Source organism: Manis pentadactyla, chromosome 5, assembly GCF_030020395.1.
Source record: "Manis pentadactyla isolate mManPen7 chromosome 5, mManPen7.hap1, whole genome shotgun sequence".
NCBI lineage: Eukaryota > Metazoa > Chordata > Mammalia > Pholidota > Manidae > Manis > Manis pentadactyla.
Genome location: NC_080023.1, coordinates 160,878,132 through 160,894,668, shown reverse-complemented (window position 1 = coordinate 160,894,668; position 16,537 = coordinate 160,878,132). Strand labels below are relative to the sequence as shown.

At 52.5% G+C, this 16,537-nt stretch overlaps 1 protein-coding gene across 1 annotated transcript; it reads left to right on the top strand.

Moving 5' to 3' along the window:
- Nucleotides 1-1,134: 1,134 nt before the first annotated feature.
- MAFB (MAF bZIP transcription factor B) lies at nucleotides 1,135-4,480 on the top strand. The gene is made up of 2 exons (XM_057502990.1): nucleotides 1,135-2,476; nucleotides 3,515-4,480. The coding sequence occupies exons 1-2, from the start codon at nucleotides 1,509-1,511 to the stop codon at nucleotides 3,534-3,536; spliced, it is 990 nt and encodes a 329-aa protein (XP_057358973.1). The 5' UTR covers nucleotides 1,135-1,508; the 3' UTR covers nucleotides 3,537-4,480.
- The last annotated feature ends 12,057 nt before the right edge of the window (nucleotides 4,481-16,537 follow it).

Below are 16,537 nucleotides of genomic sequence, written 5' to 3'. Positions count from 1 at the left end.
AACCTGTGCGTGGCTCTAGGGGAATCTTTCCTAGGCTCCTGTGCGCAGAAAGCTACATTCTGGGCTGGCTTGGGTTGGGCCAGTTGAAGACCCAACTGGGTCCCAGGCGTCGTCCAAGCTTTCCAGCTGCGGGCCGCGCGGTTCGACCCGCCTTTGCGCACAGTGGCCACTTGGGGTCGCACTTTATGCCTATTTGAGCCTCTCGGCAGCGGGATGACGCCGGGATCTGCTTAATCGTTACAAAACGTTCAAACAAAAACAGGGCCGGTTCCCCAGCAGCCAAGAGCCACCCGGAGCACTGTCCTGGTCTGGCCTCAGCCCCAAGGCTCGGGGAGCTCAAGGTTCCGTGCATCTGACTGAGGAAAGAGATTCAGAGCCTTTTGGCAGATTCTTTCCCTGCTCCTCCCTTCATCTTGTGCATTTGTGGGTGGGGTGAACCAGGCGCGGCGGGGCCAGTGGAGTCCTAGCTCAGGACTCGGCCACTGCACCCACCTGGAGGGGGAACGGCTCCTGCTTGGCCAGAGGTGGGTTCCCTGAGGCTAAGAGTTGGATTTGAACACAACTTCTGGAGCTCCAGCCCCACCCCTCAGCACACAAATATACGCAGACCTGCAGAAACACAGGCATGCTCTGCACACAGGCGGCCCGTAGCCGCGCGGCACACGGAGCGTCCCCCACTGGGCGACGGACGCTTGGGAACAAAGGGCCCGAGAGGTGTCGTTCTGGCGCTTATTCTGAGCCTGTTTGGGGGTGACACGGGCTGGGGGTGGGGGAGCAAAGAGTAAAGAGGGAGGCGAACGCGCGAAGGTGTGGAAGTGGAGGCCTGGCCCTGGGGGTGGGGGGCGCACCGAAGGCGAGCCGGCGCGGGCCGGGACCTGGAGAGTGTGGGGGGCAGGGCCCGGGCCGGCCGTCCCACTCGGCTCCAGTCCTCAGCCAGGCCTTGGCTGCTCGCGGGCGGCTCGGGCAGCCAGTCAGCTGACGCGAGAGGCGGAGGAGCTGTCAGGCGCGCCCCGCCCTGCGCCGCCCGGCCGCGGGGGCCGTGCAGCCATTGGCCAGCGCGCTGGGCCACCCGGGCCCCCGCGCCCCGGTGACTCAGGAAGGGATAAAAGGCAGCGGCCGCCTCGGATCCAGCACAGCTGCACCGCCGGGCTGCGAGCGGCTGCGATCGAGCGAGCCCAAGAGCAAGAGAGCTAGAGAGCGAGCGGCGGGCGCTCGCCCGGCGCCTCCCCTCTGCCCAGCCGTGCGCCCCCCTAGCTTCTCCACCCTTCCCAGCTCGGCCCGGCCCCGGCGCGGCCACAGCCCAGAGCTCTGGGGCGTCGCAGGCAGCTTCGGGACTCTCCGGCGCGCCGCCGAGTCCCCAGACAAAGGCTTGGCCGGCGGCCCCGGCCCGCTGAGTCCTCGGTTCCCCGCCTCCCGGGCTCGCGGCTCTTCGCCCCCGCTTTCGGCTGGGCGCGCTCCGGCCCGCCGCAAAGTTTCCCGGGCGGCGGCGGCTGCGCCTCGCGTCAGCGATGGCCGCGGAGCTGAGCATGGGGCCCGAGCTGCCCACCAGCCCGCTGGCCATGGAGTACGTCAACGACTTCGACCTGCTCAAGTTCGACGTAAAGAAGGAGCCTCTGGGACGCGCGGAGCGCCCGGGCAGGCCTTGCACGCGCCTGCAGCCAGCAGGCTCGGTGTCGTCCACACCGCTCAGCACGCCGTGTAGCTCGGTGCCCTCATCGCCCAGCTTCAGTCCAACAGAGCAGAAGACCCACCTTGAGGACCTGTATTGGATGGCGAGCAACTACCAGCAGATGAACCCCGAGGCGCTCAACCTGACGCCTGAGGACGCGGTGGAGGCGCTCATCGGCTCGCACCCAGTGCCACAGCCGTTGCAGAGCTTCGACGGCTTCCGCGGCGCACACCACCACCACCATCACCACCACACACACCCGCACCACGCATACCCGGGCACTGGCGTGGCCCACGAAGAGCTGGGCCCGCACGGGCACCCGCACCATCACCACCATCACCAAGCGTCGCCGCCGCCGTCCAGCGCGGCCAGTCCCGCGCAGCAGCTGCCCACTGGTCACCCCGGGCCAGGGCCGCACGCGGCGGCCGCGGCTACCGCGGGTGGCGGTAGCGGCAGCGTGGAGGACCGCTTCTCCGACGACCAGCTCGTGTCCATGTCGGTGCGCGAGCTGAACCGCCACCTGCGGGGCTTCACCAAGGACGAGGTGATCCGCCTGAAGCAGAAGCGGCGGACCCTGAAGAACCGGGGCTACGCCCAGTCGTGCAGGTATAAACGCGTCCAGCAGAAACACCACCTGGAGAATGAGAAGACGCAGCTCATTCAGCAGGTGGAGCAGCTTAAGCAGGAGGTGTCCCGGCTGGCCCGCGAAAGAGACGCCTACAAGGTCAAGTGCGAGAAACTCGCCAACTCCGGCTTCAGGGAGGCGGGCTCCACCAGCGACAGCCCCTCCTCTCCCGAGTTCTTTCTGTGAGTTGTGGCCGGTCCCGGCCCCCGCCCCTGCCCCGGCCTGGAACTCCCTGTCCCGTGTCCCCAGCCCCGGACTCCCCTGGACCCTGTCCCTGCCACAGCCCCAGCCTTGACCCGTTTGACTTGAGGGAGAGGGTGGAAGGGCGCGCGGGACGCGGGCTGCGGGAGGGTGCGCGGGCAGGCAGGGTACCTTGGCCAAGGCGAGAGTGGTGCGCGCTAGCGCCGCCTCCTAGACTCGAGCAGAGCCAGAGACAAGGGGGTGGGAAGTCCCAGAGCAACTTTTCTCCAGGCTGGAGGGCGGCAAGGCATAGTCCGGAGGAGTCGCCAAGGCCGTCTGGAGACTCCTGGCTTTCTGAACTTTGCGCTTTAAGCCGAGGCTGCTGCCTCGCGGCCAGGAGCGCAGTCCAGCCCAGGAAGAGAGCAGCGAGGAGAGGAAAGGAGAGGGACCCTGGCGTCCGACAGGCGCGAGGCGAGGCTGAGCAAAGGAAGGAAGGATAAACTGACCTATTCGTCCAAGGGCCCGGAGAACACTGGCTCTCAGCCCGGAGACGCGGGCCTCGGTTAGGACGTTTTGCGCGCAAATCTCATCAGTTTTATTGCCTGCTCGATTATATAGAAAAAATACGAAAATCTGCATTAAAAATATTAATCCTGCATGCTGGACATGTATGGTAATAATTTCTATTTTGTACCATTTTCTTGTTTAACTTTAGCATGTTGTTGATCATGGATCATAACCCCCTTGTTTCTTTGAGTGAGAAGGGATCGCAGTTCGGCAACTCCAGCAGCTGCCTGCGGGGTTTCAGTCCCGGCTGCCGGCTTGTAAATACCCGCCCTTCCAAACCGCGTAGAGAACGTGGCAGCGAGCTGAGTATCTTTGTTTGGGTTTTTTATTATGGCATTTTTTTTTGTAAGTAAAAAAAAAAGTTCTGGGCATTTTGCATCAGAAAACAACTTCGTCTTGGGGCACCCTTGAAAGTTGCATGTTTTCTTCCTCTCCCCTGCCCCCATTCGGACCTCTTTTTCCTCCCAATTTAGTTTTCAATTTTGTTGGTGCTGAGAGAAAAGAGGATGCTTCCATCTTCTGAGTACCAAGGCAGGGCAGGCTCAGCTCCGCACCCCAGAGGCCCCGTGGAATGTCCTCACTCCCACCTTACCTTATGGCTAAACTTATGCGTCTAACAAGAAAGGAATGGAAAACAAATTTTCTTGTTTGCTTTTCATTGCAACCAGAATCATCCCAGAATCCCTATGAAACTCTCCATTAACTGCTGGAGCTGCAGTGCTCTAGCATGAGTGGCTTCGCCAGCTGCCACACTCGTGGTGACCTGAACTTGTGTTGCGCCAACCGCCACACTCAGAAAGTACTGGAAACCCAAACATTGGCAAGTAATTTTGCAACTTTCAAGTGTGTTCTTTAGACCAACACGTTATGTGTGTTTCTTCTCCCGCTTTTGAGATAACGGGAGAATTATTGATGGTGTTCCCTCCATCCACCTTCAGTTGTATAGTAGTTATAGGGAAGATCTGGGTGTTTTTCTTTATTATTACTTTTTTTTTTCCCTGCAGGTCAGTAAAAGGATTTAAGTTGCACTGACAAAAATGCCAAAATGAAAGTGTATTTTTTAGTTCCCATTTGAAATTGCTGGCGCTGCTGGCCGGATGCATTTTTTGAGTTTGTATTAGTTGATAAATTAACCGTAATAACAAGATTGTATGAACCGCATGGTGCTTGCAGTTTTAAATATTGTGGATATTCGTCCTGCATCAGAAACAAGCTTCAGTTTTTACAGATTCAACTGTGTTGAAATCAAATTTGCTGCAACAGAAATTTGTTTTTATTTCATGTAAAATAAGGGATCAATTTCAAACCCTGCTTATGATATCAAAATATTAAAACCTAGTCTATTGTAGTTTTATTCAGACTGGTTTCTGTTTTTTGGTTATTAAAATGGTTTCCTATTTTGCTTATTAAAACCATGGAAATAGTGTTTATTTAGAGGACTCCGTGTTCGCCTGCATTTGACTTTCTTTTCTTGCTGTTTAAGAGTTGCACCGGTTTTGGGTACTCTCACTGCCCTGGCCAATGGAGAAACAGACCAGCTCTGGCAAATTTCTACATTGTGTGTGTGAGCGTTTTTGTATGTGGCCTCAAATGTGTTTTTGCTTCACTCTAGGTACAGAGCCTGGTCGCGAGCTGGTTTGTGAGCAGAAGGGGGCACACAGCCGCTTTTGCGGGGCTTTCAGGCTTGGCCATCAGGACTGGCCTGCTAGCCTGCCGACTCTCACGTAGAGACTGGCTGATCCCAGGAGCCAGCAGCCGCTACCCAGATAGGGAAGCAGGCAATCAGGCTTAGTCAGCGCTGTCCTCGCTGTGCCGCTGCACCCCGGCCCTGGCCTGGGCTACAAGGCTTTTAACTTTCTCCTGCCTGTGCATCTTGCTGGGAGCAACAGAGCTGTCTAGAGCTAGAACGCCTGCCTAGGTGGAGGCCAGCCTATCCCCTCCCCACCCCAGGGCTTGTGGAAGCAGGTGGGATTCAGGGCCAGGTCTTGGCATGGAAGACCCTTCAGACAGGAAGCCCCGCTTGCAGACCTGTTTTCTGATGGTGGGGTATCCAGGGCACACCTGCCACTCAGGCTGGGGCCCTCAGCCCCTCAGGAGGGCACTGCATGGCTAGACCAAGATTTCAGTGACTCCCCAAACAAGGGGATGGAGGGGATTTGGGGCACTGTTCTGGTGCAGCAGCTCAGACTGCAGCCTGGACCTCCCTCCTTGACTGGGAGGTGGTCCCAGAGCCTTTCCTTTTCCAGACGCTTAGAAGAATCAAGGTCCTCTGCTTAAGTTACCCCAAACCCCTCTCAACCTCCTTGGAGTCCCGTCTATAACTCAGGATTAGCCTCAGATACCTTTGAGAATTGGAATAGGACACCCTCCCTGCAACTGCAAAAGAATTCTTTCCTTTAGCATAGCTGGTTCCAAGGGGCTTCTGACCTCCTCAGACTCAATGTCTGCCGTCCATGAGACTGAGCCTTCCAGCCCTGGCCTGCTCTGGCCCAGAGGTCCTAACATGGAATTTCAGGACTTGAATGGGGAGGTAGAGCAGATATAAGCAACAGAACACCAGCCTGGAATCAGAGTCAGAAAAAGCCTGGGACAAGGAAGGGGATGGTGAAACTAGCAGGGAACAGATTTTGGCCTAAGTCCGTGGAGGCCGGGGGGTAGTAGTAGGAGTCTGGCAAAGACAGGCAGAACAATCCAAAAAGAAAGGATACAAATAATACCAGCAGTGATTTATGACTAATAGCACTTTGGTGTTTAGTAGGATAGAAGCCAGAGATACTAGCTCGAATTAATTCCTAAACCCAGTTCATTTCACTAACTCAGAAAGAAGCCTGGCATGGAAGGAAGGCTTTGGCTGTATTCTGGGAGGAGGATAGTGGCTGAGTCTGGCTGTGGCATAACTGCTTGAGTTCATGTGGGTGAAGGGCCAAGGGGGCATGATTCCTTGGGCAAGTGTGTGCACAAATGTTACGTGCAAAGAACTTGGTAAGGGCATGCCTACATGTACAAGTGTATCCCCTTTGGGAAAAAAGAGGTCTCTGCCTGGTGGAGTTCTGGAAGAAACCTTGCCATTTGGCTCAGGAGACCAGGCAGGCTATTTTCATATTTTCACCTGGTTGAGGTTTGACTCCCTTTGAATCATTCCAAGTGGACTGGCATCTTTTACCTCTAGAGTCACCTGGACTCTGCTTGAGAAGCCTCTGGGCTGGGGAGGGTCACAAACTCCCAAACGCTGGGTTTTCCTTCCCCAGAGTACATAGACACAGACACCTACCCAGTGACAGACACCGCCATGCTGCATCCAGAGTGACATGGTGGCCCAGGCAGATTCAGAGCCACTAATTGCGTCTCTGAGAAGCTGACGATGGACGACACTGTCCTAGTGACACACTGACACACAGAATCACAGACACCCGTACCCTGCAGCAACACTGATGCCCTTGCAGGCACTGTCAGTCCCTGCACCAAACTCCCAGTTGAGCACCAACCGGCCGCGGACGCATGCAGACGAGCGGCGAGCAGAGACGGCCGCGCACAGGAAAGCACTGGGGCCTCCGGAGCCTCCAGGGCGGCATTATACAGCAGGCATGCCCCGGCCACGTCTCGGCTCGCAGCCTGCTCCCCTGACCCGCCGCGGGACGCCGCAGACCGTCCGCAAGCGAACCGGGTCCGGAGGCCCTCGGCGGCTGGTCCCACCCCGGCGGCGCCCTGAAGCACGCATGCTGGTTTGCGGTTCCCACCGCTCCCCGGAACTCGCGGGCTCCTCATGAACCCGCAGGACCCCGGGGGTAAAATCCTTCCGGCGCCGGGAGTCTTCCACGCCGGCACCGGTGGCATCGGTCCCACGCAGACAGGCTGGCGCCTGCACCTGCACCTGGGGACAAACGCCGAGACAGACACACAGACACTGGAAACACACCGGCCCCGGGACGGTGGCTTTGCTCCAGGCTGCGCCCCTGGCTTGGGGCGGCCGGTCGGTCCCGCGCGGAGGCCCGCCCGTGAGGCCCCCGGGTCTCACGGGTGTGCCAGCTGCCGTGCAGGCTAGGTCGGCCGCCGCCGCCCTGAGCGAGGCGGCCGGGGAAGACGCTCCCCCGCTGCCCGGGAGCCCCGGGTCCTCACCCCCGCGCCAGGCTGGCGGCATCAGGCCCCCTGCCCTCCTCACCGCTCTTTCTTTGCCATTTCCCTTGACTTCAGCCCTTCCTTCGTCAACTTTTCATTTCAGAAAACTTTCTCCCTGCGGTTTTCCCTCCCCTTCAGTCTTTCCTCCCGCGCTGCCCGCGAGGAAGGGCGTGGGAGCGGGTTCTGCGGTGTCCGGTGGGCGTGGGGGAGGGAAGGGATGGCGGTGGCGATCTGCGTCCCCAGAGCCGCCGCGCAGCGCCGGTTCCGGGCCCAGCTGCTCCCGGGCTCTCGCCTTGGCGGCTCCGGCTACCCAGCCTTTCCCTTGCATCCTTCTGCCAGCGGCAGGGCTGGCGAGGGACGGCCGGGAGCAAGGACCCCGCCGGCGGGAGAGTGCAAACTTCCGCTCTCCGGTGAAGGGACCTCTGGGGAAGCGGGGGCTGCGTGCTAGACCCGATTCCTCTTTCGGTCACAGCCAGGCTGCCTTCAATCCAGCGCCTCTGGGCAGCTCTGCGGCAGGACGACAGCCCCCGTTCCCTGCCAGAGGTGCCCCGCCCCCAGCTGTGCCTGTCCTGGGGCCTCCAGGACTCGGGCTCGCCGAGGGAGCTGCCAGGAACCGCAGAGACACACCAGGATTGTGACTTAGAGCTACAGCTTCTGCCACACCAGGCAAACCCCCTCCTCCCTCCGCCACCCGGAGGACTCCTCGCGTCCTTTCTCTTTAGGCCTGGCAGAACAGCTGGGTTTAGAGATTCTGGGTGTTCCTTTGCACACTTTCAGATGCAAAACGAGCTTCTGAGCCCTGTTGTTTTCGGAAAGGAAAACCGTGATCCGCTTCTTGCGTAACCCTTCCCAATGCAGCCCACTGTCCGAGGGCCTGGCCTCTCTTCCAGAGATAGTAGTGTTTGGATTTGTTATGTAAGAAAGGGAGGACTGAAGATCTGCTCTGCCCCTCCTCCCCCCACCAAAATAAAAGTCCTCGAAAGGCTCATCCTGTAGATAGCGTCTTTTCCAGCAGCAGCCCTCCTGAAAGAAGTCACTGTGGTTAGAAGAGCTGCTCTGGAGCTTGTGCCCAGGACAGCACTCTCAGGACACACTCCAGCTTGCAGGGAAGGGAGAGTCCTGTGTCCAGTGTGTACCTGGTCATGTAAGCAGCCATCATGAGGGTCCCCAGGCTGGGGCTCCCCTGGCTGAGAGGACTAGCCTCCTGTTGGAGGAGAGACGGCAACGGCTGTTGCTGGAATTTTGTCTTTTCTACAGTTCCTGTGCCTGAGAGCAGGTGTCCAGACCATGGAGAGCACCCCTTCTGAGCTGGGGAGCACACAGTCTCCATAACCTGCATTCCTTCACCATGTTCTACATGCATTTTCCATACTTTACATGTCTTCTTAGTGTCTTAATACCCTTCTCCATTGTGCTACAGCTATTATCTTAAAAGATGTATTTAGATAAGAAAATCAGAGCTAACAGTTCTTACTTAGAAGAAATTAAATATATGAGATAAGTTGCCACTCCAATTTGGAAAACCACCTAAATTATTAATAAGGACTTGTTCTGAAGCAAAACTCAGTTTTAGCTGTCTCTCTACATTCTTTGCATGTGAAGTTACTTTCATGTAATATAGCAGCCTGTTGGTTACCCATTCCTTTTTATTTGTATCTAAAAGGGATGATGTCCTCAGGCTGGAGGGGCAGCTGCAGAGGCAGTAGGAGGAAGCCTGGTATCTTCTGGAAAGAGCCAGTGAGAAGGGAGCTTAAGTCCACAAATCTAATATTTATATTGTTGTTTTCCTTTTCGTAGCTCTGTGCATTTTACCAAGGCTTGCACCTCTGCCAGTGTATAGGCAGGGGTAGGGTGGAGGGGGTGTTGGAAGGTAGGGGTAGGTGGGAAGCTAGAGTGTGTTTATTTCAGAGCTGAAGAGGGTGAGGCAGGCATGGAAGCCAGCCTGTGACTCCACTGGGAATCAGAAGCCTGTCCTGAGCTCACTACCAAGTCCCCTTGTTTCTTTTGGTCTGTCACTTTGACTTGCCCTGCAGGGCTACACGCACCTGTGTCCTGCTGAGGAGACGTCAAGGGCCTGGCCTGGTCTGGGGACTCAGCTCTGCCTGTCCAGGGGGCAGTGAAGGGCTGCACTTCCACATGCAGGGCTCAGCATCTGCCTTCCTTTGTGTCCTGGGACACATGTCCCTTTCCATGGATAAGGGGCAAGCAAGTCAAGGAGCATAAGAGGTATGTCTCATGAGATCAAATGTCTCATTAAGACATTTCACTTACCCCTAGGAAGGACTTCATGCAAGTCAGAGATGGATAACTAGGCCCAGAGTGGTCATCTCGAACAGTGTCACCCAGTGCAAGACTTAGAACTTGAATCCCCATGTAGCTAATGGCAAAATTTGTATTTTTGCCACCAAACTCCACAAGTCCACTATCCCTTATCTGAAACACTTGGGTGTAGGGGACAGATTGGGGAGAAAGCATGGAGGGGTGGGAAATAGCCCTTTTGGGGGATAGTTTCCCTTCTAATTCCCTTTGCAGAGGGTAGTCACTGTCTTGGGGGTATATTTAATGCTCTCCAGCCACAAGGGTCCCTATGTAGGCACGAGGATGGGCCGTCGGCACTTGGAGATGCTGCGGGACAAACACGACAAGGTGGTTTGTCATGAGGGACACTGTGGCAAGGTGGCCCATTTCAGCCTTTCACTGAGGAGCCGGCAGGCAGGGTGTGACGGTTTTGAACTTGTGCTGCCGGGGACACCCGCTTGGGCATTCTTAGCTTAGGACACTGGTGCTGTTTGTAATTTATCAATCTGCCTCTCTCACCCTGCATCTGTTCTCAGTTGAACTTTTCAATAAATGTCATTGTTACCAGAGCATGGGTTTATAGAAGCCGCAGCTTCTAGGTGAGGCGATTTTGATAGAATCATCCATAGCTTAACCAAAGCTGATTCTGGAGTGATATTGAAACTTTTGCCCTGCTCGTAGGTGTGTTTACACTCTTAGTGTAGACGTATGCATAAACACGTGTGTAAATAATTCATACTTATACATACAGAGGCAGGCAGATATGAGCACACACACTTAAATCTGCATGTGTTTATTTGTTATGTATCATTCTCAAAGTCTTGAGATGTGCACACACAGACAAGCACATATCACGCAAGTGCCACGTGCATATATCCATGCCCATGTGCATGCATATCCAGTTGCTTATGTGCATACATTTACAAGGCGTGCTTGATTGTGCACATACCTGCATGATTTATACTCACATTGAAACACAATCTAGTACACATACATGTACAAAATGCACATGGGTTCATGCTCCTCATATACTCATATGCACAAACATACATGCATTGTATATTGAACACTGGCCTTTACATTCTTTCACATGCAAGCACCTTGTAACAAGTGAAATGTGGCACTGGTGGGGTTAATGGAGCTCCAGACTCCCATAAATATTTATACAAGGCACTCAAGCTCTCAAAGTGGGAAACAGAACCTCTCCCCACAAACCTCTGTAAATCATGCAGCTGCGGTGTGTTACCTGTCAGATCCAGGGCTGTGCAATCCCGGACCTGCTCCATGAGGGCAGCCACGTACGTGCTGGAGCACATGGCCCTCTCCATGCCTAGCCAGGCATCCCAGCAAATGTGCCAAGGTCGGTTCCCACTCCTAGGATTTCAGTGTGACTGCAGGTGCAGAGCTGGTGGGGAGCAAAGGCATTTTGTGAATATCTGGGACTTGGCTTTTCCAATGAAGACAGAAGTTATCCTGGAGAGCCTTGGTGAGGAGATGGGCACAAGACAGGGTTGGGGGTCCTGAGCTGACTCAGGTTTGCTGCAGCTGGGACTCAGCTTCTGGAGCTGATCAGACCTGCCAAAGGTTTGAGTTCCAAGAGCCTATTGAATCACAGCTCTCCACAGCTGCTATAATCCTCTGTTCAGCAAATACTCTGCTTCTAGTCCTGCCACCTAAGACCATTTGTTCAATCACTGAACAAATATTTGTGCGTGTCTTCCATATGCCAGGCACTGTGCTAGGTGTTGGCAATACAACAGTGAGCAAAACCAGAAACAATCTTGGCAAACAAATCCTCAGGGGGTTTACAGTCTAGTAGGGGAGAGAGATAGCTATAGATATTATATTAATCAATATACAATTTCAAAAGGAGATAACTGTTATGGAGGAAAGCAGCTCGGCCGTCTGAGAGCATCAGTATTACAATGAAGCTGACACTGACTGGGGAGAGTGGCTTCCTGGAGGAGGTGATGTTTGAGCTAAGCTCTGAAACTTGAATAGGAGTTATCCAAGTGAAATGGGTAGGGGAAGAATATTCTAGGTCTAACTTTCTTTTAGTCTTAATTTTAAAATAAGCAATGAGGATCTCTGTCTCCCCTCTGATTTTTTCCTCCTTTACTCTCTCACCTTGTTCACTCTGCCTCTTCCTGCCAGCATGTGCTCTGTGAGGTCAATGTCTGATGACCATTTTGTTCACTGATGTTCCTAAGCACCACGAATGGTGCCTGGCACTTAGTAGGACCTCAGTAACCCAATAAGTGGTTGAATGACTATGTGTTGAGTAAAAGGTATTTAAAGAGGAAAGGGGTAATATCTGTGAAAATGTGGGTTGAAGTCCTAGCATGTTCCCTCTATTATCTATCTATCTATCTATCTATCTATCTATCTATCTATCTATCTATCTATCTATCTATCTATCTATCTATCATCTATCTATCTATCTATATCATCTATCTATCTATCCTTTATCGATCTATCATCTATCTATCTATCTATCTATCTGTTTATCTATATCTATCTATCATCTATATCTATCATCTATCTATCATATATCATCATCTATCTACCTAGCTATCTATCCATCTTCATCATCATTGTCATCATCATCTATATATCTAGTTTTTTTGATATTCCTTAAAATACATACCACTAGAAAAAAAATCTTAAAAGTGTTGTTTGTGTTTCATTCTCCAAAATCTTGTGCACTTTGGGACACATTTTGGTGTCTGTGAGGAGAAAGGCTGGTATCTAATACCAGGGGCAGGTGGGGGAGCACTGGGATGGGCCAGAGAGGGAGGGGGCAGAGCAGAGCTCACTGCTTCCCCCCGGATTCTTGGTGGGTCTTTGACAAGAGAAAGGTGGGGGTGGGAGGGAAATGGCGAAGGGTCTTTGGGATTCTGTGGGCAGGGAACTAACCACCTGTTTCTGGTCACCCTCCCTCCCTGGATTTTCCCTTTCCCTCCTAATCTCACATGGGAAAAGAAAGGCTCCTCCTCCCTGTTGCTTTCTGAGCTGAGAAGAAAGCCTCCTAAATACTTTGTCTCCTTGACAAGTTATTTTTAAAAAGAAATAATGTCTCTAAATCAAACATTTGTGATGGATATTTTTTAAAAGAGAGAACACGCCACAAATCAACAGCTCTCTTGTTTTAAGCAATTGCTAGGGTTTGGAGAGCGGCTGCTTGGTAAACACTTTGTAAACACCCAGAAAAGATTGTATTCAGTGTCCTCAAGTCAAAATCAACCTTCCCCCAGCTCCTGCCTTCTGTTTCATTGATGCAGGAAGAGGCTCTCTAAAAGCGGGACGCAGATGAAGGGAGGCTGACGTGGTTCCCGGGGACATTTTCTTTGGCTGATTGGGGCTGGGAAATCAAAGTCCATCTGTGAGCAGCGCCCACCGCCACCCGTCTGCACCCCCACTCCCTACCCCCTTGCATTCTTCATGCAACTTTAGGCTCTTTGCCTCATGCTGGAAAAGATCAGGCATGAAGTCCATTTCACAGTTAGGTAAACAGAGTCAGGGGAACCTGTCTCCAAGCAGAGTTGGGAGAGAATGCATCTCCAGGTTCTGCTAACACACCAGGCCTAGTGGGCTCCTTGAGATTCTTGTCCCAGTTCTTGAGAGAGAACTGATTTCTTCGGGGTGAATCTATTTCCATATCCCCTCTCAGATGCACTTGGCTGGCCTATTCTACCACCACACCTTAGTGTGTGGAATGTCCCCACTTCTTCCCTGGTCAGTTCCCAGAATCTTATAAACTCATCTTCCAGGCCCCACCCTACTTGGAGGCTGTGAGGATCCTCTTTCAAACACTTACCTCTGGTCATGTCATTGTTTTGTTGCACAATCAAGGAGTCATTGATTTGTCTTTGTCCCAGAAGACAGCAATGCTTCAAATTTTAGTTCTTCCTAAACAGTGGCTCTCATGGTCCAAGACGTTGAGGCAGTTTACGGAAGGTCAAAGGGCAGAAGTGAAGTACAGAGGTCCCTGGGAAGAGTCTGTCCCAGCCCTCAGATGACTTGTAAAGAGAATCCATATTGGCCTGCCTTCAGCCTGTCCAGCTTTTGTCTCCTTCAAGGTCAACAGAAGGTGACCTTTCTCTGGATTTTATACTTTTGCATAGTAGGAAAGGTACATATCATTTGGATTATAGGCATGATATACCTAAAAGACCTTTCTTTTGCTTGAGGTCTTGAAAAAGGATGACTCTGTTGTGCTCTCTTGGGTGGCCCACCTCCCTCTCCTTGTTTGCAGGAGGGAGGAAGGAGAGTATACCAGGAGACCAAGGGCACAGGAGGCCTCTTCTCAGAAAGTAGAAGTGTTAGGTTGACCCTTATGAAACTTGATATGTAGTAGATTCACTCTGCAGATTATAGACCCATGAGCTTGGAGGTGGTGGTTGGGAATCTGCCAGGGTGTATTAAAGGAATGGTTTGTGTGTAGCAAAAGAACTGATGACTACTAGGACCCAGAATGGGATCACTCAGAACACACCACGTCAGACTCATTCCAGTTTCATCTTCGGTAGATAGATCAGGGGCTGTGGCCTCAGAGATCTTTATTTGACAAGCACTTTCCATGTGCCTGGCACTGTTCAGAGTTTGACAACTATTAACTCACATAATCCTCACAATAGCCCTGTGAAGCAAGGGGGTAGGATTATCTCCATTTTCTAGATGAGAAAATGGCATCATAGAGGGGTTAAGCAACTCGCTTAAGGATGCACAGCTAGTAAGTGGCAATGCTGGGATTCAAACCCAGGCAGTCTACATGTGGAGTCTATGTTTTCAACTATTATACTCTTCTCAAGTCTGAAGTTGTCTGTGATAGGTGAGATAACATTTGTAACTGGCTGAAAAATGCTTCTGGGATTTTATTCTGTGGAGATCTGATTCTGAGAAGAGCAAGCCGCCTCACCCTCCGACTCTCCTGCATCCTCCTCTTGATCCCTGTGTGTTACACTGGGGACATGGCTTAAACTTTTTTTTTTAATTGAGGCATAATTGGCACATAACTTTATATTAGTTTCAGGTGTACAACATAATGGTTCAATACTCGTATATGTCGCAAAATGATCACCACAATGTCTAGTTAACATCCATCACCATACATAGTTACAAAATTTTTTTTCTTGTGAAGAAGGACATTGCTTTTAAATTAATTTTTCAGAGATACTGGCAGATAGTCCTGCTCAGAAACCATCAATGGCTTCTCATCGCCTCCAGGGCACATTCCAGATTCTTTGGTCTGGCCTTCAGGGCCCTGCACCATGAACCTTTTGCCCCTTCATTCTTCACTCAGCATCCTGCGCTCTGAGTAGACAGACCCTAGAAGCCACCTTTGGTTCTGAGCTGTTCTCCCATGAAATTCTTAGTTCCCCATCATCCTCTCGTCTTCAGATCATCTCCTATGTCAGTCATTCCTCAGCCACCAACACCAGAAGGAAGACATTTCTTCTTTCTGAACTCCTCTCTGGAGCTAGAGTGGAAGCTTAGAAGGAGTTCAGTTTGTGGAGGCAGCTAGACCTGGGTGTAGACTCAGCCCCTTCCTCTTAATGGCCGTGGGAACTCAGGTAAGTCACTTCACCTCTCTGAGCCTCAAGTGCTTCTTGGCAAAATGGGGAGCATCTTGCCCACTTCCTCTGGTAGCTGGAGGGATCTGCTGAGAGACAGCCTGTCGGTCTCCCCAGGAAGATGTACATTCTGGAGAAAAGGCTGGGTCTGAGCCACCTCTGATCTTAGCAGGGTCTAGGGCCTGGTCTTACAGAACGGAGACAGGAGCTCAGGAAATGCTCCTAGAAGCAACCTGGAAGGATCAGACTTAGCCGCAAGCCCAGACGCCTGCATTGCAGCTGGGAGACTGTCAAGCAGGTCTAACCGGTTCTACCCTCTGGCCAGGATCTCTGGCTCAATTCGCCCTGAAATTGATTGGCAGGGTAGGCCCTGGGAGGTGGTGTGCAAACCCCAGCAGGAGCTCCCAGAAGGGGATTTGCAGCTGTGAACATACTGTGGGAAAGAAGCTGGAGTTTCAGCTCTGAGCGGGAATATTCTCACCCCCACTGACTTTTTCCAGATCCACAGAGGCCAGGAGCCTTGACTGACAGGGCTTGCCAGCATTTACTGGCATGGTCACAATACAAACTTGCCTCCCCTTAGGAACCACTTTTTAGAGAGAGAGCATCTTGAGTCTCTAGGCCAAGGGCTTGGGTTCTGAACTGGGTGACCACATAGCTGGCTTTTGTTGGCTGTGTTTCTGTAAGTCTGTGTGAGGTGGGTGTGTCCTGCTACAAACATGTTTGTGTGCACATGAGCTTATGGAAGGGTGCATGTGCCTGTGTGTACACAGACACAGAGAAAGTGTCCCTCTGTGGTTAAGATGTCAGGCTGCCTGGGTGTGACAGTCACCTCTGCCCTTACTGGCCTTGTCATTTTGGAGAGATGGCTTTCCCCTCGAGGGTTTACGCTTTACCTCAGCGGAATGCAACTATGATATCGCTGACTTAAAGCTCGTGTGTGCCTGTAAAGTGCTTAGATGGTACCTGATGCATAGTAGGTGCTCAGTAAATAGTGAAAGCTAATTTCATGTAATATAAATTGAATGCAAGCAATATCATAGTAGGATTACAGACTCTGAAATTAGTGTGCCAGTTCCAACACGCTCCAGCTATATGATTTTGAAGAAGTTCCCTAACGGCTCTCTGCCTTAGTATCCTCATCTGTAAAATGGTCATGATAACATTTGTACCTGTCTCATAGGGTTGTTGTGCCATAAAGTGCTTAGAACAGTGTCTGGTGGACATATGGGACCCTGTGTGTTAACTGCTATTATTGTTGCCGTCAGGGTCACCCTCATCACCAACATCATCTACATCTTCACTGTGAAAATCATTGCTTCATCAGCCATTGCTGGCGCTCACTTCCTCCTCTAGAGGAAAATCTGATGGTGAGGAGGCCTCCGAGGCCCCGGGCCCATGCTCAGACCTTAGGAAAGGGCCCAGTGCAGTCTCCAGCCATCACTCAGGATGCCACCCTGAATTCGAGTCCTGATCAGCTGCCTCCTGCCTTGGCCTCTCTGCCCACAA

Coding starts and splice junctions, on each gene's coding strand:
- MAFB (XM_057502990.1), top strand. CDS start 1,509: ATGGCCGCGGAGCTGAGCATGGGGCCCGAGCTGCCCACCAGCCCGCTG. Junction 2,477..3,514: donor TCCTCTCCCGAGTTCTTTCT/GTGAGTTGTGGC, acceptor CTCCCAATTTAG/TTTTCAATTTTGTTGGTGCT.